The sequence below is a fragment of the Pempheris klunzingeri genome, chromosome 16, assembly GCF_042242105.1.
Source record: "Pempheris klunzingeri isolate RE-2024b chromosome 16, fPemKlu1.hap1, whole genome shotgun sequence".
Lineage (NCBI taxonomy): Eukaryota > Metazoa > Chordata > Actinopteri > Acropomatiformes > Pempheridae > Pempheris > Pempheris klunzingeri.
This window is the reverse complement of record NC_092027.1, coordinates 6,467,197-6,491,367: the sequence shown is the minus strand read 5'-3', so window position 1 is coordinate 6,491,367 and position 24,171 is coordinate 6,467,197. Positions and strand designations below refer to the sequence as shown.

The window sequence follows — 24,171 nt, the reverse complement described above, 5'->3', positions numbered from 1 at the left end:
GCTACATTCGATTAATGTTCAATCTCTACACATTTTTTTTCTGGTTAGGAAGCAACATGCACAACAGCAAGCAATTATGCAAGCGTGTGTTTACCTCCATCAAGGTGTTTAATCATAATGCAGATATTGAATAACAAATGAAGAATTCTTCTGCTTCCAAATTGGTTTCATGTCTGACACAGGAACATACCCATCCGTCCATCCCCATCCTATATTAGATCGCACCAATCGCCCAGTGCAGCTGGACTCAGAAAACCTGAGGGTGCAATTGTTATTTGCGCCTCGACTCAGCCTCTTCAATCTGAAGCACTTACCACCTTGATTGACAGTTTCCCTGGGGGGAAAACCATAGGTATATATTTGCATGCATATAAATAGTACAAGCACATACAGGCACGCGCTGTGCATCATCACCTTGCTCTCAAACTCAACCTACAGTCTTACCAGTCACAGACAGGTAGCACCAAATATCATTTCTTAAACTGAGACAACATGAACACATTTTCTGATGTTTTACTGGGGAATAATGGTCTGCCAATCTCTTTTTCCTTTCTTCTGTTTCTCCAGATCTATAAAACAGTGACAATCAAACATGCTGTCATAATAGTAGTGGAAATGTCATTTGTTTGTGCTTATGTGCGCTTCTTTGTTTTCCTTTATTGTTTTCTATATGTCATTAACCTTCCAGGAGCTGCTCTTCTATGTTTTCTTTTGATGGTTGTCATTTGGCATCAACCTGCCAGCGACTGCAGATGAAAAGTAGCCTGTAGGCCTTAATCTTGGTACATTTACATGATGGGCCCAAGTGCTCATGTAAATTGATGTGCATTGTCTTTACTTAAAATAAATATAAACATAAATCCTAACTCTTCCCTACCTCCACGGGCAATAAAGTAAAAGACTTTCGCTTCTATATGGGCTGCTGGGCTGCCTTCTAATAGTCGCATGTCTACTCATTTTCAAGTAACCTTAAGGCTATGACAGCAGTATATGTTTTGAAAAAGCAGCAGTTAAACTAGGTTAATACAAATGCATTAGTCATCTGGGGAGTATGTCAGTGGTCACAGTGGATTATTTCACATTCAAGAATGAGATGATAGCCTCATCTTTAAGCCCACTTAGCGTTATGCTTAAGCCTATTTTCAGGATGTGTGCTCCACTCATGCCATCTTCCTGAAAAAAAAATAAAAACATACAAATGCACACAAGAATATCTGAACAAATCCCCTGACGCAGTGGCAATAAATTTGAGAACGACTTTCTGACCCTGGATCTTCTGCACAAAATTTTAAACTTTTAAAAGGTTCAGTTCATGTAAATTAGCAACGTCTGCACAGTTCCACTGAAAACTGCCCACACGGTTAACTGAGGATTATCCTGTTGCTTTTGACTTTGACTTATTCTCTTTCCAGCACCATAAACAAAAGTCCATTTATCTCCATTGTATTGAATTAAAAAAAAAAAAAACATATATGTAAGAATCTCAGCTGATACCCAGAGGGATACATAAGAATAATGGCTTTCTGTGATTTGGGTGAACTAATCCTTTAAGCTTTACAACAGTGCTAGATGATCCTAGATAAATCTGCAATGTTTTACAATATCAGTGATATATTCATATACCACCCAGCTCTGCTTGTGGTGGACCATGTCACCACATCAAGGCAACGGTGAAAGCTTGTTCTTTACGGACGGTAATTCATTTATGTAATTCAGCGACAAAGTCCACAAAATAAAGTAAGCGCTCTGCCAGTATCAGGGCTCCTCCAGCTCTCTTCTTTTTCATCGCTTTCTCTCTTGTCTTTTCCCAAAAGCCACCCCATGTCTCTGCCCTCAGGCATACACTCCTCACCCTACCTCTCCTGTTTGATTCTCCCAGTTTCTCCTTGTCCTGCTATTACTTTTTTTTTTACCTTGAGCAACATCACCACCTCACTTCATCTGACTTCAATTCATCTTTACTCGCTCTTCCCATCATCCAGGTCCTGCCACCACCACACCGGTGGACCCGGGCTGCCTTTGCCGACTGCCCGCAGGGAGCAGCGCTCATTACCCTCTACATCGTTCTCTGCTGCATCGATGAACGATAGCAGCAATGCAGGCAGAAGAGATAGAGGGAAAGAAGAATGGATTGGCGGATGGATAGATGAATGTGGAAAATAGAGGGAGAGGGGGGAACTGGAGATGAAATGAGGTGAGTGACAGATTAAGCACGGCAGATAGAGGGAAGTAGGAAAGTACAAGCTAGGTAAAGAGCAGGGGGAAAAGATGATGGAAGGAGGGAGGGAGGACATTGTGGGACCATTTGTCAATGGCCAGCAGTGCGACCTTGGGGATCGATGGGGTGACATCCAATCAGTCAATAGGCTCCATAACTAGCTCTGCTAGGCTGGGACAGAGACGGGAGAGGGAGAAGAAAGGCGGCCTGGTCATAGCAGTCAATAGACCAGAAAAACGTACCGCCTGTCCACTCTGACACAAGTCCAGTATAAATGGCATGAAAAACAATGGAAGAAGAGAGAAGAAGAGTGATAGGAATAGAAAGAGGACATGGGTTTGATCAAATGGGCAGATGAAGGATGAGATAACATGGAATAAACAGAAAAAAAAAGACAAGATTCAATATTGAGCTTGCGTGCATTCATTTGGCAAAAATATCCCCAAGGAAAAAAAATAGCCACATCAGTCTTTTCAGCAAAGACCAAAAACAACATGTTTATGTTCAGGAGACAAAGCCCTCGAGCAGCCGTTTTATGAATCTTGACCATCTGGACCAAACGATGAAATAGTGTGATGCAGTTATAAAGCCATAAAATATGTTGAAGGAAGAGGTCGGTATGGACAGATGGATCGCTGAATCATCCCATGTGACATTGAACGCTTGCTCTGTCCTACCAGCCCTTCTTAAACTTTTGGCATGAACCTTTTATACCCAAACCTGAGCAAACTTTAACCACAGCGGTGTCAGATCAAAAGCAATGTGCTGGTGTGAAGGACAATTATAAACTATGTATTTGTTTTCTTTCATTTGGAAGACTTGTCATTTACTTCCATCTTATTTCCTCAAGAAGGCATGAAGGAAATAAGTAAACATAACTGAATCGTGCTTGAAACACAAGAGAAGCGAGTCCACCTGTCGAAGGGTATATGTGAGGAGAGTTCTGTAAGAGCCTATTGTCTCATGAGTGGTTTCTATCCTTAAAAAAAGGTTCCTAAGTTTTGTAGTGGGATAGTGCCATTGAGTTAATTTCAGAAAATCCTTTAATGATCTGGTTGTGCAGCTGGTGATGTTAGATTCATATCAGATGGGAGCTCATCAGCAGAATCCAGACAGCTGCTATGCAATAGATTTGCTGCATCACTTCGATACAGAGACACAAAAGAAAAAACTAAAAATCCAGGGAGCTACACAGAACTGAAAAGCAAGTACCAGAATATGCAGAAAACTCCTCAGCAAAATATCCATTCTTGATATACATGCACACACACACCGAGGAGGACTCCTTAGGAAAATCATGGATATTAATTTTCAAGCCGAGGCAATAAATAAATAATGCGGAGTGGAGCAGCAGCAACACTGTGAGTGGTTAGAATGCCAGATTGTGCCAAACTACAGCAGCAGCAGCAGTAGTAGGTCAGTAATTAACGAAATCAAAGAGCTGCTATAATGAGAGACAAAGAGCACTTCCCTTACTGATGACTCCCCCCGGATAAACAGGAACCCAACAGGACAGAATATAAAAACAGAAAAGTTCACACTGATAGTTTGGTCTTAAATATGTGCATGCGCGCGCGCGCACACACACACACACACACACACAGATGAGCAAACAATCCTTGTACGCAGTAAAGCTGCAAACACACACAGGGGCTGAGATGAATACAGTTTAGTCATAAACACACATACAAATTAACAAATCTTTCTCGTCCTGTGAGAGGGCACAGTCAGCTTATGCTCTTTATTTGCCCCACTGGCTGGTAAGAGCTACAACCCAGTCTTCCTCACCCTCCTCACCCTCCTCATCCTCCTACCAGCTATTATCCCATTTCATTTCTCCACAGCCAATTGTTTATTTGCTTATCGCTGGGTAGATAATAGAACAGAATTAATCTGCTAATTCCTCATTTTTAAATGGACCAATTCTACTGTTTATGTAAATGGCCAGAAAAGCAGGAGTGATTCTACAGCGCGGGCTGACTGGCTGACTAGAGGATTTAATTATCAGGGCTAATTACTTGCTTTCCTCTTACTGTTAACCACAGGGCCGCCACTGCTGCTGCTACTACATTTCCCTGGGTGCTAATGCCTGGGGCAGCTGCTGGTTTCACTAGAAGGACGGGTGTGTGGTGCGAGAACACCACAGGAAACAAGGGGTGTATTTTCTCAGCTTGCCATTTTAAACCATCAGTTTGTTTTGTGTCAGAGTCGGGTTTGTGACTTTGCTTTGAGAGCAGGCATTCGCTCACTCACGGCTGTGTGTGTCTGCAGAATTTGTGGCCAACCGGTCACAGAATCCAGTGGCCTTGTTGTCCAGGACACATGCTATGGGACTTCAGCACCCCCTGGTTCAAATCCCACTGGGACCTTTGTTGCATTCCCCTACATGTTGGCATTCCTCTCTCTCCTGCTCCACATTTCCTGTCTGATCCCATACTGTATACTATCAAATGAAAGCAGAAGCATCAACAATATCATCTTTAAACGTTTTCAGTACGTCCATTGGTAACATTTTACTCGAGGTTATTATTTCAAAGCAGTATATAAACATGTACTCAATGTTTTTAACACTATAATGGAGCTATAAACAGATCTAAGGCTGTTTCTAAAGTTATTAATGTACAGTATTTATCTTATGAGGACATAATTCATATTATTACAACTGTTTAGAAACTCACGCATACCCTTGTTTGATTATCTGTGCTAATCCATTATTCAATGTTATTCAGTAAATCTATGATTACCATATACATACAAATCACTCACACAGAGATTTCCCCATTTTCCCCGACATCTATGCTGCACGATTCACACGCAGTCACCGTAGACATCGACTTCAACAAGTCACGGTGTAAAACCTGCGGCAGGCACACACGCTAATGCAATTCAAAGGACAGCTGCGTGTCTTTGTGACTGTGCATCGGTACGCATGTGTTCATTTACAAATGCGTGAATGTGTGTGGGAATTGAGCCAATACCAGATCCTCAGGACAGACGTGTAGTGAGCAAGAGAAGCATGTTGAGTAATAAATTCTGCAGATGGGGCCTTAGGTAATTAGAATTCATCAACGAGATGACTCAACTTTCACTAATCATGTTATTAATACACACATACACACTTACAATATTGCCTCAAAAACAGTATTTTCATGATTAGTCCTGACTAATAGTGCAGAGATGTTGGCCTGTTAACAATACACAAACAGTTCTAAATGAATCTAAATCAAAATTGTACTTCTCTTTCAAGCCGTTTACCAGCTCATTAACCTTCTTTGTAATATCAAATCAAACTAACAAAGCACTTATTTTAACCCAGACCATGATCTTACCTAAACCTAACCACATCATTTTTATGCCCACACCTCCGACAGCTTCTCACCTGACATCTAACACCACTGAAACTCTCAGTCCTCAGTAATTTGAGACAGATTTTTGCCTTTTTGATCACAATAATTGAGAGGGTCAACAAATCCTGATCAGCACAAGAGCATTAAACAGTTCAACAAACTGCAGGCGAAAGCCACCAGAACATCTGGTTCTTTCTGCACCACTACATTTCAATTACGCACACACACTTTCCTTCACCATAAATGACCCTACACAGACACATATGGCACACGTCCATGCCGATAGCTTTAAGCCCTGAGCTTGACTTGCTGATCCCTTCGGGTTAAAGGGGAAAGGTCATCTGTCTTGACCTCTAAAGTCCTCCCCGAGAACCTTGTATCAAACAATCACAAAAACCAGCGCTGAACTCAAAGGTCATGTCCCCGGAGGTCTCGGACTATCGAGTGTGGGGTCGCATCGACGAGGCCGAGCAGCGCACGAACCAATCAGAGTGCCTGGAGCAGCATGTACGGGGATTTCATCAAATATATGTACACCTCATTTAACAACCAAAAGGCCTTGAGGTGTTTTATACCCTTATGTGCAAATCATGGACGATGGATTGATCGAGGCATTTGATCATGAGGTGCTCTTAGCTCCTTACACAGATGGCTCTAAAAGGGTTATTGATGTAGGTGGAAAACCTTAGATGTTCATGCATGAGATTTTATATAAAATGTGCTTTCAAATGGTGTGCACAGTTGGAAATACAGAATGCAATCTGATTACAATGTGTGTATTTTCTACCAAATTGCTGTATAGTATCCTGTGGGAACGCAGTTTGGCACCATTTACTTTACACACCTGCTCATACCATTTACTGCACACCAATATCAGATTTAGCAGTCACTATTGGGTTAAACGCTCACCGCGCTGGACTCCAGGGAGCAGTTAGTTGTGTGAGGGAGGTCCTTCATGTGCCACAGACAGTTTATGGCCATGTTATAGACGGCTAGAGCGGAAAGAACGGCTGGAGGGAGGGTGGAAATTATCAAAAGGGGGGACAGAAGGGTAGGTGGGGGGAAAGAGGGATGGAATGATAGATGATGAGGGCAGAGCAGGGTCGTGATTCCATGACTGCCGGAGCCCTTCAGAGCTGCGTAGCGTGGCACATGGCATCGCTAATGAAATCTGTGCATTCTGTCTCCTGGCAATGAGAAATGGGTGGGGCAGGATGAGGGGAGCAAGGTGGAGGGAGAGATGGAGGAGGAAAAAAGGTAGAAAAAAAAAAGGCAGGCAAAATAATAAAATATTGAGGTAGAGTGACGGAAAAATGAAGCAAGATGAAGAAGGACAAACCAACAGAGAATGAGCGATAAGAGGAAAAGAGAGCAGAAGACAAGAGGAAGCCTCATCTCCATACACTGTGATAGCAGGCAGATTTGAATTTAGGGCCCGTCTCTCATGGAGCCCCTATAAATAGGGACGAGGAGCAAACACCAGGCAATTTCACTGCAACACCAAACACAATGCCTGATTGAGGGCAAATTAAAATGCAAATGCAACACTTCCATTTTTCCAGATTTCACCTGCGAGATAAGCGAAGGACCTCTGTTCTTTTCATAAAGTGTAGGGGTGTGCATGGCTGGGTGTGTGTGTTTGTGTGTTAGTGTGTGTTTATGCACAAGTGTGTAGGCCTATATTTGTTTGTTTGTCAAGTTTGAAATGAGAGGAGACAGGAGGGAGACTGGGGGTGAGGTTGTATAAACAGATTAGATTCAGTATTGTCCTCTCTGAGCTGCATTTCAATCGTCATCCTCTCTGCCTTTCCTTCTGCCCTCCTCCAGCAGACCTTCAACATGCTTCGACCCGATGAATGTTGGGAGAGAATGCCAATAACAACATATTAGAAGGAAAATGTATTGAAAGATATAAAACTGATTAGTGTTTTATTTGACAAGCTGACAGGAAAGTCCACAAGAGTCAAAGATATAACTTCATTTCTGCACATTACATCAAAAACTGGATCACATAAGAAATCTACAAGCATCGTGAGGCATGTTACAGTTTTACAAGCCAGCATAAATTAGCTTTTATGAGCACGAAGTATTCAGTTAGTGAAAGATTCTTGTTCGGCCCATCAATTGTTGCAAAGCTACCAGTTCACCATATGAATTCAAACCTTTCCAAGTAACGGGTCAGAAACCGCTGCGGTCACATGGTCTCAGTGAGCAGAAGGTTTCTAGTTCAAGCCAAGCGTAGGGCAAATGTTGACCACAAACTGCTGCCCGGTGACCAATGGCTACTCTGTTTGAATCATGGCAGAATCACAAGCCACTTTCCATTCATCAGACGAACACAGAAAGGGTGTTTTTTTGCAAGGAGAGAAATAGGCAGGAGAGAAAAGGACAGAGGAAAAAAATTGTATGGAGAAAGTAAGAGTTGAAATGCAAAACAAAAAGAAAATGAGAGCAGAGAGAATGACAATCAGAAACCAACAGGCACAGAGAGGAAAGAAAGAACGAGAGTAACTAAACCAAACAGCCTTTCCTTTAAGCCACTCTTTGACAAACTGAGCTGAATTTTTCATCAGTCTGCATTCTCAGGGGGTGGTTGGCTAAAGGCTAGCTTTCCATGTGCCCTCATGCTGTGTACGTATGCCTGTGTATGTGTGTGTGTGTGGGAACAGTGGAAAAAGAATGAGTGTTGTGGCTGCAAATGTGCATCTGAGGGCATGTCACATGTGTACGGTAAGCGTGGACATTGGACATGTTTCGTCCTCTGTATACAAACATCTCCACAGACTTTCAGAATATGGAAAAAAGAGAAAGAACGGAGACTCATGTCAGCTTACAAGGACATGGTAATATATTCACTATTAATACTGACTCTCTACTGTTGGGAATTTTCTGAGCTCTTGGCTACTTTTCAGTCCCTGAACAGGCTTGGTGAGAAACGAAGAGAATGACAGAGGAAGAGAAAAAGAAATAAAAAATAGCGACAGCAGACAAGGAGAAACCTGTGACTAAACACAAAAAAGGGAGACAGAAAATGTGTCTGGAGGTTGTTGGGAGGTAAGATTACTTAATTATGCAAATCTAAAGCAGGAAACATCATTGTGGCAACGTGGTTAATTATGTTTTATAATTGTTTTTATATTGTGTTGGAATCCTGAGGCAACTTTGACAAATAAGGTTGAATGACACGAGTTAGAAACTAGATCACTCTCTGACATGGCCAATTACTATCTTTTATCTGTGCTGGACTACGAAGACTGACATCTTTAAGAAACTATTTCTCTCTGTGCAGCTACTCCAGAGACTGATGCTGGAAGAAAAGTGCTCCTAGTCATCTTGGCTCGATAAATGGCGGTTACTTTGTTAATTGACTCAAGTCTTGGGCGGTGCGATCTGAGTCAGAAGTCCGAGTGGTGCTGCCATTCTCCGTCATTATCAGCATCCCCCAAAGTCCCACAAGGACACACAGAAACACAAGCGCACACACCTAAACTGCACTTTATAAATGAACAAAATGCATGGAGGTTGAAGGTTGCTGGAAAGCCTACATTCTCTTGGCTTTAGCACTGAAAGTTGAGTGCCTGTGCTACAATCTGAGACCAATTCTTCAGCACAGAAAGCAATTACATTCCACAGACTGGTAACCAATTTACATTCACATGTAGATCCACACAATGCCGGCCAATGAATTGGCTTAATTGAATGCTTTAGTGGCATTTAGTGATTTAGTGGCAGGCTCCTTCAAATGACCTTCGAGCAAACTCCATTACTTTATCCCCCTCCAAACACACACACACACATACACACACACACACACACACACACACTCAAGACTTCAGAGAGCCAGGTAATTCGCCATTAACTCAAGCCACTCAATCCCTGAAACACTGCCAAGTTCAATTGTGTGATCAAGTTAGATGGAGTAAGAGAATGCGGAAGAGAATGAGAGAAAGAGGGGGAGACAGATGGAAAGAGCAACTGAAAAAGAGTGACAGAGTGAGTGAGAAAAAGGATGAGAGGGAGGACGGCACTTTATTCTGCCACTTCCTGTGCAAACGCATCCCTTCCCATCTGCCCTGTAGAGAGTATCCCAGTCACCTCAGCTCCATACCAGTCGGACCATCTGACCACTCCAGCATGCATCACCACAGAGATATATGCACATAGAGATGGCTCGCTTGCACAGACATTAATTAATGCACACATAATCCCGTCTGAATAGATTAGAAAAAGAAAACCAATGCACAAAAGTACAGTAAATAACTTCACAGAGCAAACAACACAGATTGGTTTTCTTGTGATGTCTTCACATGCAAATTCAAGTGCAAAAACTGGAGGTTTCAGGCTGAACAGCAAGTACACAAACGAGAACAACAAGCAGCCACACGACACAAAATGGGAGAAACTGCCGACATCACTGTCACCCTCACAATAACCCTTGGTAACCCCATTAAAATCAATTCTTCCAAGGTGTACCCAACACACACACATACATACACACCCACGTATATACACGGAACAGAGAAAAGACAAACTAACCATACATGGCAAATGTATTAAATGTGAGGGCAAACCAATTACAGTACACAAACCAATTCTTGCTAAAACACACACACACACACACACACACACACACACACACACACACACACACACACACACACACACAGGCACACATGCCACCATACACTCAGTCCTTCTCAGCAGAGCTGTAATAACCATAGCTAGCATTTAGCTACAGGCTGGACCAAGGGGAGATACTGAAAACTGTGTAATAATTTCAGTTTTAGCTGCAGAGGAAAGAAAGCTTTTCAATATTTAATATCAAACATTAATTTTGCTTATTATTTCATGTTATATTCACACTACAAGCCGGAAATGGAGTATGGCCTTATGGTGTTATTGCAAGTGTGTGCGTGTGTGTGTGTGTGTGTGTGTGTGTGTGTGTGTGTGTGTGTGTGTGTGTGTGTGTGTGTACTTCTGCAGTACAGCACATGATATAGTAATTCATGCAATGTGGGTTAATATGCACTTACGGCCAAACCAACATTAATGCAAGCCTGCATGCTTGAATTACAGGTGAGATAGAGTTAAGGAAAGGCAATTTTGTTTCATGTTATTGAAAAAATTACGTTAAAATCACATTAATGTAAATGCATCCCTGTCTAGTCAATGAAAAAAGACAGATGCGGAAGGAAAGCAGGTGGAAAAAGAGAATAAGTGAGGGAGTAAATGAGCCAGCTAAACTAGAATGCTACTTGAATGTGAATTAAGAGATAATTTTGATACTGACATTGAGTTAAATTACGCTGTGTAATGTGAAAGTTGCTCGCAGTGCCAACCCTGCTGAGAATTAACATCTAGCTATGAGGCTCTACGCAGCTCTTTCAGCTAACAGTAAGGTTGAATCTCAAGGTTTTCATCAGCAAATACATATAAAACTGTATTCAATAGATTCTATTAAGCACCATTTTATTGAGGGCTGTTTGAACTTCAGAAATTTGTTGGATATCACCACATTTTCTTTTTGCTAACAGCAGGTGAATAATTAAGCGAGGTACGACGTGTGCTCTAACTTATTGCCCTCGCCGTTTAGCAGAATGGCGCCAACGTTTTCTGTTAAACATGAATGAGAAGTTTCCATCTTAAAATCTCAAATCAAACCAGAGAATGCTCCAGTTAAAAAAAGGTGCTTTAGGGTGCTAGGATGACAGAATGTGGATTAGTCTTCCAGCAGAGGCACACAGTTTGTACTTGCAACAGTTGGTGAAGATTTTTTTTTTTTTTAATTTTAATTTTGCTTGTGCAGTGCTCCTTTGACGGCTGTTGGTGTTACAACTTTGTTTGCATATTTTCTTTGCAAATAAAGCTTCTACAGACTCGCTGTAGATCTGGTCGTGGCACCTGCAGTGCAAAATAAGCAAGTTTCACCTGCTCTACTGAATCTGTATATTGCCTGAGGAACAACGTCTTCCTCTTTTGATATGTCGGCCGAGAACGATTGATGCTTCAGGCGCGATTATCACCGCGTAGTTTCAGAGAGACGAGATTAGAGCTCGGTAAGATCTCATGGTATTAACCTATCGTAGACACAGCACAGGAGGAAATGCCTTTGGTGCCCACACCGATTTGTTGACCGACATTCACTGGCTGCTCTCTGAAATGACCATACTCATTGTTTGGCTGGCTGGCTGACACACCGGAAGACAAAACGGCAATGGGCATCTGGCTGACATTACTTTCAGTTGAATGGTCTTCTGATTGACTGCTGGCTGACTGACAACATGGCTTCCTGGCTAGCTGTGTTAGCGGTTGCTTGTTGCCAGATTACCTGACTAATTTGCTGGTTATCCAGTCAGCTGGTTAATCGACTACCTGATTGGCTGCTCAGCACACTGATTGGCTGGAAAACTAATTGACTTCTTAATTCACATTTATAGCCGAGCAGAAGCTGAGAAACAACAGGAGCACACTCCATCCAACCATCCTGCTCTGATGACACTCTGATTGCAATCACGACCAGGCATACAAAGAAACACACACAAACTGGCTCGCACACACACAATATTGTTACGATTAAATCAAAAAAGCTGGAGTGAAGTGAAGAACACACTGAGGAAGAAAGTCAAACAGAATACCAAAGAGATACGTATATATTACTTGGACTTAGACTGCCTTCTGATGGTCAAAAAATGCTTTATGTAACTTTACAAAACAGGGTGATCGTATGAAAGTTTAATCGGAACATTGTATGACTGAGGTCATGGTTCCACGGTAGAGCTACAAAGAACATCAGTTAGAGCTACCGTGTGGATCTTCTCTGAGGATGTTTTGATTTTTTTTTTTTTTTGTTTTAAAATCTGCAACCTGCCCTGAGAGATATTCTGGGATTAAAATATTGGCTTTGTGCTTAGGGCCTGCTTAGGACAAGTGAATTTTGTTGAATGGCCACATCAGGTTTGTGCCACAATTGCAGTGGTATATATCATCTCTGCACACCCGTAAAATTAATTTCTTATGTAATCTCTTTCTGTCTCTTGTTTCTTCTCAACTGGCCCTCCTCCCTCTATATTCTCTCTATGCTTCATTTACTCTTTCCCTCCCTCATTTGGACCTACAGTAAACTGAGCAGAATAAGTTTCATCCATTCCCGCCCAACCACTTAGCCTTTTACAGCCCGTTCCGCTCTCCCTTGCACTTTTGATAAACTGAGTAGATCAGGTCCCATGCTGTTATGTTAACCTTCCTTGCCACTCGCCACATTACATCCTCTGCCACCTACAAAGCTCTCTCATTCCCGTCCTCGGCGTCTGATAAACTGAGAGGAGCAGGTCCCATGCTGGCGTGTTAACCTGCCTCGCCCACTCACCCCATTACATCCTTTGCCATCTATGCTGCTCACACTCATACTCCCCCGCCCTCAGCCGAGTCACTAACACCCTTTCATTATGGATAGTCCTCTCTGCAGGGGGCTATCACTTCAAAGACACCCTGCTTTCCTCTTCCGTGTCTGTGTGGAGTGGGTGCAGATGACGGGGTGCGATGAGGTGTACTAGAGAGTAGAATGGGGGGTTGGGAGGGGTATCATAAAAGTGACTGAGCCGGAGCCGCGCGATTTATGTATTTATTCATCACCAAGGAAGCTGCGTATTAAAAGGTCGGGCAATTTTCCAGGTCACTGACCAAACCCACACGGTGAGGAAGCGAGGGGATGAAGAGGACAGGAGAGGAGAGACAAGAGCGATAAAGAGAGAGGGTGGCTACCATGGCAAGCTGTGGTAAAAGCAATATTGGCAGTTGGACACACGTCGGTGCATTCACACCTCACATGTGCGTGTGTGTGTGTGTGTGTGTGTGTGTGTGTGCGAGCTAACTTTGCCTAAGTGCTCCTGTGTGTGTGCGCATGCAGTTTGTTTTTGCGCGGGAGAAAAAAAAAAAAAAAAAAAAAAGAGTGCATCTGTGGTTTGTGGATGCGTTCACGTCTGTCTGCACACCGGCTGTGGTTAATGAGTTTGAAAGGTCAAACGCCTCTCAGAAAGATTAATGGGGTTTCCTAGGCACGGGGGTAATGGTTTACGAGGCCCAGCCGGACACATTTCCAACATCACGGTCATTACTACCACAGAGCAGAGACGGAAGGAGGGATCACAAGCAAAGACAAGGACGACACAGAACTGCTGAGCAGCAGGCACTGGGTAGAGAACAGTGTGTGTCTGTCTGCCTCATGTACATGTGTGAATCATTCCTGTGCATGTTTAATTACGTGTATACAACTCTGAGCCTTAGATAACAGATTCCACTGGATACTTTAGGCCTGTTATGGCTCTAAATAGATTTTGGCTGCAACCTTTTATGGAATACTAGAAACCTACAGTTTTAACATATAACAGAAAAGACAAGAAAGCCACTTGTGGGAAGAATAATCCCCACAAATCCTTTAAAAGAATCTATAATAAATTGTCTTCGTTAATTAAAGCCGATTGCATGTAGTCAGCGTGTGGCCATCCTGTCCTGATGTGATCGAGAGCAGTTGTATCTAATCTGGTTTGAAACGTCCGCTGCAGGCTGTTCTCTGTGCACAGCTGACACTTGTTGTTCTGTGTTGCTTTCAGGTACTGTGGGTGTGTCCAGATGACAAGACTTGACAGTCAGCTGAAGAACGACAGCCTTCGGGACTGTGTATCTGAAAATTGAAAAAAAAGAAAATCTGGGGGTGTGGAGTTTGAAAGAGGTGAGTTTACCAGACCTCTGTAGCCCGCTACGAGCATAGCACACCTGAATCTCTGAATTGTCAGCAGTTAGAGTTGCATTGTGGGCAATGAATGTAGCAGGTTCAGACATGGAAGAAGAATGCACAAAACAAAATCGTTGGTTCTAATGTGTCGATTCGATTTTTTTACTGTCAATCATGAACAGGACAATGCTACAGAAGTGCATCACTAAATAATGGGAGCACTCTTATAATGTGATACTGTTCAGCAGGCTGTGTTTGACTTTCAGATGTCCACAGGTTTCAAGCCAGCACCTGAATGCAAAATGCATACATAGTGCAGCCTGTGTTCAGTCTCTATGTTAACAAGTGCGCTTGATTCAGCTCAGGCCTGCTTACCAAAGTAAACAGCTCAGAAAGTAAACACAGTAAGCAGGCCTGAGCAAAGCAAGTACACCATTGCCAAAGTTGTTATACAGCTGCCATTAGAGAATTGGCGAATGTGTGTAACGGTGTCCGAGTACGTGTGAAGGGCCAGTGTAAATGCGCAAATGTTACATAATACAACTCTGGAAAATGCTTAACCAGAATGCATAGAAAAGACTTTGATGAATAACCCCAATTGTGGGCTGGAGATGATAGAGAGAATCGTGAGAATCACCAGAGAGGTGTGACGTAGCACATTAATTATAGGGCGCAATAAAGAAAGAAGACACACAGACTGATGTACATATAAACATGTTTAATGTTAGGTGCAGTCTTTTTCTACTCGCCAGCGCACAAGTTCTCTTAACATGTGTCATGAGGTCAGACGTGGAAGAGGAGGACCAGCCGACATGAAAAGCACATTAAAAGGCAGTGTTCAAAGCCTCAGACGGAGTCAGCGAGACAGATGCTGATAAAGATGAAGATGGGAGGCTAATGGCACAGACATGGGCTGATTTCAGCCATGGAGGTCTGTGGGGTCGCCAAGTATGCCACGTGTATGTTTGATGGTAAGACTGTTGGGAGCATGTGCATGAATCTGTGAGCATGAACTTGCGCAGATGTGGTTTTTCATGCGCTTTTAAAACGTGTTCTGTGTACTGCCAGTTTGGTACATGGGCACATGAAAAAGACTGGGCCTCATGTTTTAACAAAATGAGAGGCCATTCTTGTCTGCTCACATAACTGTTACATAACTGGATCTGGACTACTGCACAATATATCCTCAGCTGCAGCCACTTCAAGGCCGGTAGTGTGTTGGATGACCTTGCGCCCAAAGCAGCATTGTTTTGTAGCATTGAATGTAAATCATTCTTTTATTTACTTTTTTTTTTTGTTCACTGGCTACAATGTCTGAAAAAATCTCATATTTAATCCACTAATTGTATAACAAAAGAATGTTTAGCACAAAAATGAACAGGATTCACACACTGTCTTGCCAAAACAAGAGAAGAACTGGTAAGTGCATATGTACAAACTGTCTTTTGTCTTTTTGTGCATTCAGGGGGCCTCTATCACCTCCATGACAGCAAGTTGGGGCTGCCTAAACCAGGCTCAATTGAGGCTGATGGTCTCTAAACCAACATCTGAAAGAGAGTGCAAGACGTTTAACCTCTGCTAGAACACTGCCTCTATACACACACACACACAGGTTTCATTTCCTTCCCAAGCATTTTCCCCACAAAAGACCCATCATCAAGTGAACAAAATAATAAGAAAAACTGTCCAAATCAAGCAGAATCTGGAAAGCTGAATTTTTCCATGAGAGCCATAAAAGTATGGGAGATTTCAGGCGTGCTCATCAGTCTGCCAGTGCATTTGGCCGATAGCTCCTATTCTTCTGACCACAGATGGAATGAAGTCTTATGAGCTTTAAATCCTGTTTGACTCAACAAGTCTATCTGTTTTTCATACTAAGTCTAAATGAGTGGGAGATTATGTTTTCACCATTGGAAAACAAGGACTTAAAAATGCAATTCTGGGAGTGTGAGGGTGGAAGACTGACTGGGGTTCGCCGAGTTGTCAGTTCAATTCCCAACATGCCCACCCACATCAAGCCTCGAATTAATGCAGTTAGTTTGCTCTCAATGCAAAAGCCCCAGAGCAGACACAGCTCCAGCTCCACACAAATACACACCAGTGACATTTATCAACTTTAGACACCTCAGGACTGAAAAGCCTGCCAACAAAACTCCTCTAATCCATTAGTATCCCAACAAAGGCAGCAAAGATGAATAATGGGTTAGAGGCATCCGTATAAAAATCAGGGAAAAAAAGTCTCCAGTATGCTGGCGGTGTGGGAGGTGGGATACATTTTAAATTTAATTTTCGTTCAGTTATATTTATTAAACTTTTCTGCATATAACCTTTGGAGAACCTTTTGAGAACAGGCCCTTCAGATGTTTACACAAGGCTCTGGCAATTGCATTTGCTATGGCAGCTTGGGATGATGCCTCATTTTGGGTTTTAAGACTTCTTTCCTTTACTCTTCACGCATAGTATCCAACTTTAGATGACCAGTTTTTTCTTTAGCAAATTTCAGATACACACTTGTCTGTGTCTTCTGTGTTTTACACATATTGTCAGAGGCACGAGCATACTATAAAGGGCCACCTGCCTTGTTACTCCGACACTGGGTTCCTCCATATTTTGAATAAAACAATGTAAATAACAAGGATTAAATTCTATTTGTAAAGCTGAGCCATTAGCCAATTAATCGATTAATCAGTCAACAGGAAATTAATTAAAACAGCAACTATTTCAATAATTGATTAATCATTTAAGTCACTGGTCCCAAATGTGACGATTTGCTTTCCTTCTGTCACAGTAAACTGCACAGCTTTGAGTTCTGGACTGTTGGTTGAACAAAACATGCATTGCCTTTCGCTTTAAAAAAAATGTGACGAGCATTTTTTTTCTGACAATCTACAGATCAAATGATGTATTGAGAAAGTAATTAGCAGATTCATTGATAACAAAACCAATCATTGGCTGCAGCTCTGGTTTTATTGATGAAGAATGCGCATTCACAGGATGTTCAAAATCTATGACTAGTAAACCCAATTCAAGTGTTGAGTCATTTCTTCCATGTACCACTACTTAACATGCTTGACAGGCTGGCAAATTTAGTTTTAAATTCTTTTCATTAATACTTGAGTAATGTTTTTTTTAAATCTATAACATCAAAAGTTTCCCTGAGCCCAATGTGATGTCTATAAACAGTCCTGAACCCAAAGCTATTCAGTTTACAATTCTATAAAAACAGAAAAGTAAATGAACTTGTTCAACTAACTGAGCTTCATTCTACTTTTTACATTTTATTTTAATTGCTCTCTCTCTCCCACCGCTGAGTCTATATTCTATTCCATGCTGAATTACTTTTGCTGCTGCAATGATTTAATTATCACCCGTACAAATTAATAACATTTCATCAAATTTTCACATAATTCACCATAACAACAACAAGTTGGTTAATATGCATTGAAAGCACACTGATTTAACTCTTCCTAAAGCTGCACATTGCAAGGATCCTTCTCAGAAAAGACCACAGCCTAGAAATTTTAAACAAAAGAAAAAAAAAGGCGCAGAAAAATTCCTCCACGTTCTTGGATGGAAAGATAGATGGAAGCAAATGGATTCAAGTGTGCGAGGAACACTTGAATAGAGATTGCCGCATCCGCATGCACGCACACACAGAAGCTGGAGATGTTTGAGAATAGATTAATCAAGAAAATGAGCGTCCAAATGCGCAGTCCGTCCGCAGTTCCTTCATCTATCACAGGCAGCTGCACACAGCCCCTTCTTCACTGTCCAATATGGCTGAAACACCTGCTAAACCACCATCGTTCCTTCCACATGTGCACACACACACAGACCGCTCTTTCTCCCTCTCTCCAACATCCCCCCACACACACACACACACACTCCCGCCCTTTCTGATGGCTCATTCTTGCCGATCCAGCAGAACAGTCTTGATGCTGTACTAGTGTCCTTACCCAGAACAAAAGAAATCAGGTGACCCTATTGGGATCCAATAAACACGCATACTCTCTCTTGCACACACAATTCATCTATCAGTCTCAGCCAAAGTGTTCCAGTAGAGTGGGAGGTAAATAAGGATGTGGTTGAGCTGCTGCATTGACTTGCTTTCGCTCCAGCTCAGCCTCCCTTATTCCTCACCCCTCGACCCGACACACCCCTTCTCCTTTTTCTGCTTGTAATGCATCAATTTTTTGGATGAGACTCCCCCACCACCACCCTTCCCCTCATTCATTTTACCGCACCTGTGCCTCTACCTTTCCTCCCATCTTCGCCCTCGTCTCGTCTCTCCTGAAAATGAAAGTGTCCCCGAGGCCTCGACACGAGAATGTTGCGGCGCTACGCCTGCCATCTTCACAAATTACTCTGACCTTTCATACTCGCAGAGGTCACAGTCATCTGATCCAACACGCACAGGTCCAAGGCTGTCCTTGCCAGCCAAAGATGGGCCAGTGCATTGGGCCCGGCAGTGGCAGCAGAGCAGAAATAAGCCTGCATCAATCACAGACAATTAGTCCCAATTGATGCCTGGGAGGGTGGAGTGCTACTCCTCTGCCAGTCTGCCAATTGCTAGTAAACCCAATATTACTCAATCAGATCGCTTCTAAGTACTAATTATATGATTCAGTAATCAAATGAAATATGAGTGGGGTTTAATAATGAATAACACTTTAATCATGTTGGTTCAAGTCAGAAGTACCAAAGCTTTGCACCTCAAAAGTGCAAGTTTTTTTTTCTTAAATAAATGTCTGGATTTGTAGGAATAACAATAACAGTTAAGCAAGCAGCAGGCCTGGTAAGTTAAACTTTCTTTGGTTTGATTTTGGTTAGGTGACTAAAACTACCTAAGGACTGTGGTTATGGGGAAAACATCACATTACTTGTAGCTCTGAAGGTTCAGATCGAAAAACGCAGCTCTCAGAGATGGCTTACATAGAAAGTCTATGAAATGACGCGAAACCCTCCTTCATGATGTGACCGAGCCAGTTGAAAATGTTTTAGTTTGAACAAAATAAATTGTACTCGTGCAAAGACCTTGTGGCTCCACTTTGCAAACAAAACAAAAGCAATCAGAGATCCTGGGAGGTTCTGAGATCAGTCACAGGCTGAGCCGTCACATAAACGCACACGGGGGGGAGAAAGCTGCAGTCTCACACCTTTCCACCAACCTAAACTTTTACTTTTCGCTTTGCTTTGACACTGAACATGAGCAGTGAAGATACATTTTGCACTACGGAATCAAAATATGCTGGATTACATACAGTAATGAGGTAACTGCTTCAAAAAAAAACCTTTCACAAAACCTCTACGAGACCTTCACAGCACTTAAAAACAACTTTAACCTTCAATATAAGATAGATGCTGAAAGAAACCTAAAAGTACATCCATTTGACAGTGGAACTATATTAGCATTGGCTAATCAAGTAAGACCAGTCACATTGTCAGAGTTTCCTAAAAAAGTTGACTTTTCAGCTTTGGGTGAATATTTTTCCAGATAGATAGGAGTGTATTTCGTAATAGTGTAAATACTGAGACTTTATTCCAGCATCACAAAGCGTCATGGTGGAAAATATCAGCTTTAAATTTGAAATTATACATGACATGGGGGTTTCAGACGCACAACAGCATAATAAGGCTGCAGGTAAACAACTGACTGAATGCCTGCCAAGAACATAGTGCAGTCAATACACCCCGGCCATTCTGACATGACAAGGCATCAAACTACGCTAGGGCCACACAAACAGGATGATCCCACTCCCTGCCTCTATTGTTCTGTACCTAGCTTGTGCCCTCTCTCGCTCTCAGCTTGCTGCAGAATGGATGGATGCGGGGGGGGGGGGGTTTGAAGGAAGGAGGGAGGGAGGGAGAGAGGGAGGAGAGGGGGAGTAAATGAGCTCCCGATGAGATGCCAAGGTGTGTTAGCGGTGAGGCGTGGGGAATGAGAAAACCGGCCTGAAGGGAGGGGGAGTGGCTAGATCGACTGTGTGTGAGGTGCTGGTGTGGGATAGTGGACACCCGGCTCTGCCTGTGCAGAGCCCCCCCCCCCCTCCCAGTCGTATTAGTGTTTGCTAAGTCAGCTCTGGATGCAGGAGGCATGTACAGGGGAGGAAGAGAGGGAGAAAAAAGGAGAGAGGAGAGGAGAGGAGAGGAGAGGAAGAAGATGAGGATGACATATGAGGGGACGGTGGGAAGAACAAAGGAAAACAGGATGACAGGTGGCAGAAAGAAGAGTAGAGCACAAGTAAGGAACTACTAAGGAAGACAAGAATGTAGACTTACATAGGAAAATAGGAAAACACCGCAGGCACACGAGAGAGAAGAGAAATGAAATAGGAGCAAAGACAAGCACAAAGGGGGACAAACAAATGTGAATTAAAGCTGCGAAAAATAGGCACAAGGTCAGACTGTATAAAAGACTTAAAAGAGCCACATAAATATTGTATATATAATATAATAGGAGGTTTTAACAGATATTCTCAAAATCCCAAATACAGGGAAATCTAATGCACACACTTCCTTTGTTAAAACAAAACACAGCTCTCATGGCAGAGTTTTACACTCCAACTGAACACATGTAGACATGCAGGTAAATTGCTTCATTTAGTATGGCTATAATGGAGAGAAATTTTAAATTCTCTCCAGTGTTTTCTCCATCTACCAAATCCTTACAAACAGCGAGAAGAATGGCTGCCAATACCAGCCTTCAGGAGCACATTGCTTTCACAGCAATTAATCGCTGTCACAACATCAATTAAACAAAAGCTAGCATCCAAATCCCGCTACCCAGCAATCCAGGGAACCAAATCAATCTGGCAATGAGTCCGTGTGTGTTGCCTCCAATGCTTGAAAGGAAGTGTGCGTGTATGTGTAAATGAAAAAGCACAAATGTGTGTGTGTGTGTGTGTGTGTGTGTGTGAGCGTTCATGTGTACGAGTGTATCTGCATCGGCGTACACTGAAGGGCCCTGAAGCACCTCGGAATGTCACACAATGCATGTGTGTGCGCGAGTGTGTATGTTTCATGAGAGGGTTTGCATGCAATCGCAACATGTACGTGTCAAGTGAGTGTGTGCATTTGATCCAGAGCTGCGTGTGTGCCAGTAATGATGTATGGCTGTAAGTGTGCCAAATGCACATGTCTGCATTACATATAGGCTACTGTGTATGTGTGTGCGTGTGTGTGTTCTGCTGCAGATGAGCGTGTTAGTACGGACATATGAGTGTGTGTACTCAAAATGCCCTCAGCTCTACATTGCCAATAATGCCCCTCTTTAGACAGAGCCTGGGGGTCTGAAGCCATTATGTTCTTTTTCCACTTCGCAATCTCCGAACTGATTAGGATCACTTTCCTGGCTTCCAAGAGTCAGTCAGTCAGAAACACACACATTCAGTCAACACTGTGTTTTAGTTTTAGTTTGAACTGATATGAATTACACAGGTTTACATTATCTTGGCTGGCTTGTGAGTGCAGAAAGTATTTATCTGTGGCAATCAGCCAGGCTGCCGGTAAATTGGTGGACCACAGCAATGCATTCCCAGCTCCCTCACTCTCTGACACACTTCAGTGCAGATGCACAGGGGCAATTAAATGAGCCAGCAAGCCAAATCCCGATCCCACATCAGCATTAAATCTTAATAAAAGTGAACCCGACATTGTTCCCCTTCATCACCGTTGTGATGATGGTTCTCGGTTTAATGGCAGAGAGTAAGTGAGTGAGAAAACAGCTGCCCTGCTGTTTAAAACTTGGAGAAGAAACACTTATTAGAGAGGAGCTGTGCTGAAAAACGGAGGAGAGTTGCCAGCAGTGGAAAGGCATCAGCATAATGGATCCATGACTGTTAGGAGTATGAAAAGACAAAGAAACCAGTTGCACTAAGATGCCCGAGAACACAATTCAAATCTGTGGGACAGCAGAACAGCTTCCTTACAACCACACAGCTGCCTGAACATAGCTGACCTTTCTGAGCGAATCAGAGATTGGATATTGAAGCAGACAGACATGAGCTGCACTCAGTTTTTTGTCTTTGGAGCAAAATCATTAAACAACGTGTAGACATCAGGCATTTAGTTCACAGTCTGCTCTGCTGGAGTGAATGCTGTGAATAACAGCAAATTGCACGGCTTTTTGATCAGCTGATGTACTGAAGTGTCATATTGATCCATTTTGACTGCCATCGGGTGACAAGAATCTAAATAAATCACAGGTTTGTTCGCATGTTGGGTTTCTTTGAGGGGGAAAAACGCTTTGGGTTCACTGCGCTCAAATGCGTAAATCTGTCATAGTACAGCTTTTGGAGAGTGTGGGGCCATTTAAACTCCACTGTTTTAACTCCACGGTTCCCTCCCCTTCATTATTGGAGGGAAAAAAAGCACCTGCTTCTACTCACAGGACAAGTGCAAATGCCAAACTATCTCCGCCACGGACGTTTATCTGTGTATCTTCCTGCTGCGGCGACCGCTTTGGGTACATCCGAACCAAAATAAAAACACACACACACACACACAACAAAAAAACAAACAAAAAAAACATGTTTTCACATACCTTCCTCGGCGTTACAGTCTTCTTCGAGGTTCAGCAATAATATCCAAAGCACCGACATCAGCGTTTTACGGAGATCCATGTTTGTTTGGCCAGTTCCGCGGGGCTCTTGTCATCTCTCTCCAGCCTGCGCGCAACGCACCGCAGCAGAGACGCACTCGGTGTTTGAACGGAGCGGAAGCCGTCTGGGCAAATAGTGCGAGATCCACGGAGCCACACGGCCTATTTCATATCTCGGGGGAGGGTTTTACGGACGAGATTGACACCGGCCGAGCGCAATGAAGTGGGATGTGGAGCCGAGGGTACGGGAGGGTCGACCTATCAACGAGCTGCAACCTCAAATCTCGCGCCACGTGTTTCCACTATAGTCAACAGAGTCAACCCCGCAGTAGTTCCTCTCCGACGGTGCTTTTAGAGAAAGTGGAGAGGGTTCGGCTGGTCGGTGGGTTGTGGATGTTTTACCACAGGCTCCTGGTGAGTTTGGTGAGGATTATGTTCCCGAACTTGTTTAATAATCTCGGTCCTAAATGAGCTGCAGGTGGTCCTTTTTTTTTTTTCCAGTGAAGTGGTTTGCACAGAGTCTGTGATTTAAATGTAACTAAAGGGTGACCTCACTGCCACCAAAATTCAAAACACATAGGGATAAAGTGAGAGAAGGACCAGATCTTAGTTTAATCCACTGAAAGACACATTTTCTGATTTTCCTCTGTTGACAAACTCTTCCATTAAATGTGATTTTACTCAATATGGACAAAAATGTGAAGAATCTGAGCTTAAAAGCCACTCAAGCAACTTCACGGTGACGAACAAGACGAGCCACATACGAGACAACACCGAACACAACGATACAGTTCAATAGTTCACCATAAAGCCACCTCATGAAAATCATTCCTGACTGCATGTTCGATGCCTCGTTAAAAACGGTAATAAAAGGACTAGAAGCAACACAATCTGCAGGTTTCACATATTGGTTTGTCTTATTTTTTTAATCTTATTACAAATATAACACAAATAGTTGATTTATAAAAGATCCTGCGGACGCTCCTTTCTCTGTTATCTTATGTGCACTAAGAAAATGTAAATAAATCTGTGCCAGTGTCCCAGAATCCTTTAACAGGAACAGACACAGTTTGACTTTTTGATGAACTCACTTGTCAGAAGTCCCACTTAACGTCCACAGCAACACAGCAGAATTCAATTAGGATGATTAATATAGTTTAACATTTTATACTCTGTTCTTTTTTACATGCACTTGCCAAATTAACTTTGGACAATTTCTATAATGGAAATCATTTCCTTCCTCAGGGGACTATTGATTTGATGCTACTTAAAGTTT

At 42.7% G+C, this 24,171-nt stretch overlaps 1 protein-coding gene across 1 annotated transcript in view; it reads right to left on the bottom strand.

Annotated features, from left to right (window-relative positions):
* LOC139215877 (ephrin type-A receptor 7) overlaps positions 1–22,917 on the bottom strand; it is a 136,647-nt gene extending 113,730 nt beyond the window's left edge. Inside the window, exon 1 of the mRNA XM_070846913.1 lies at positions 22,839–22,917. Coding sequence (XP_070703014.1) covers positions 22,839–22,917 — 79 coding nt within the window. The remainder of the gene's footprint in view (positions 1–22,838) is intronic.
* Between the last annotated feature and the right edge of the window lie 1,254 nt (positions 22,918–24,171).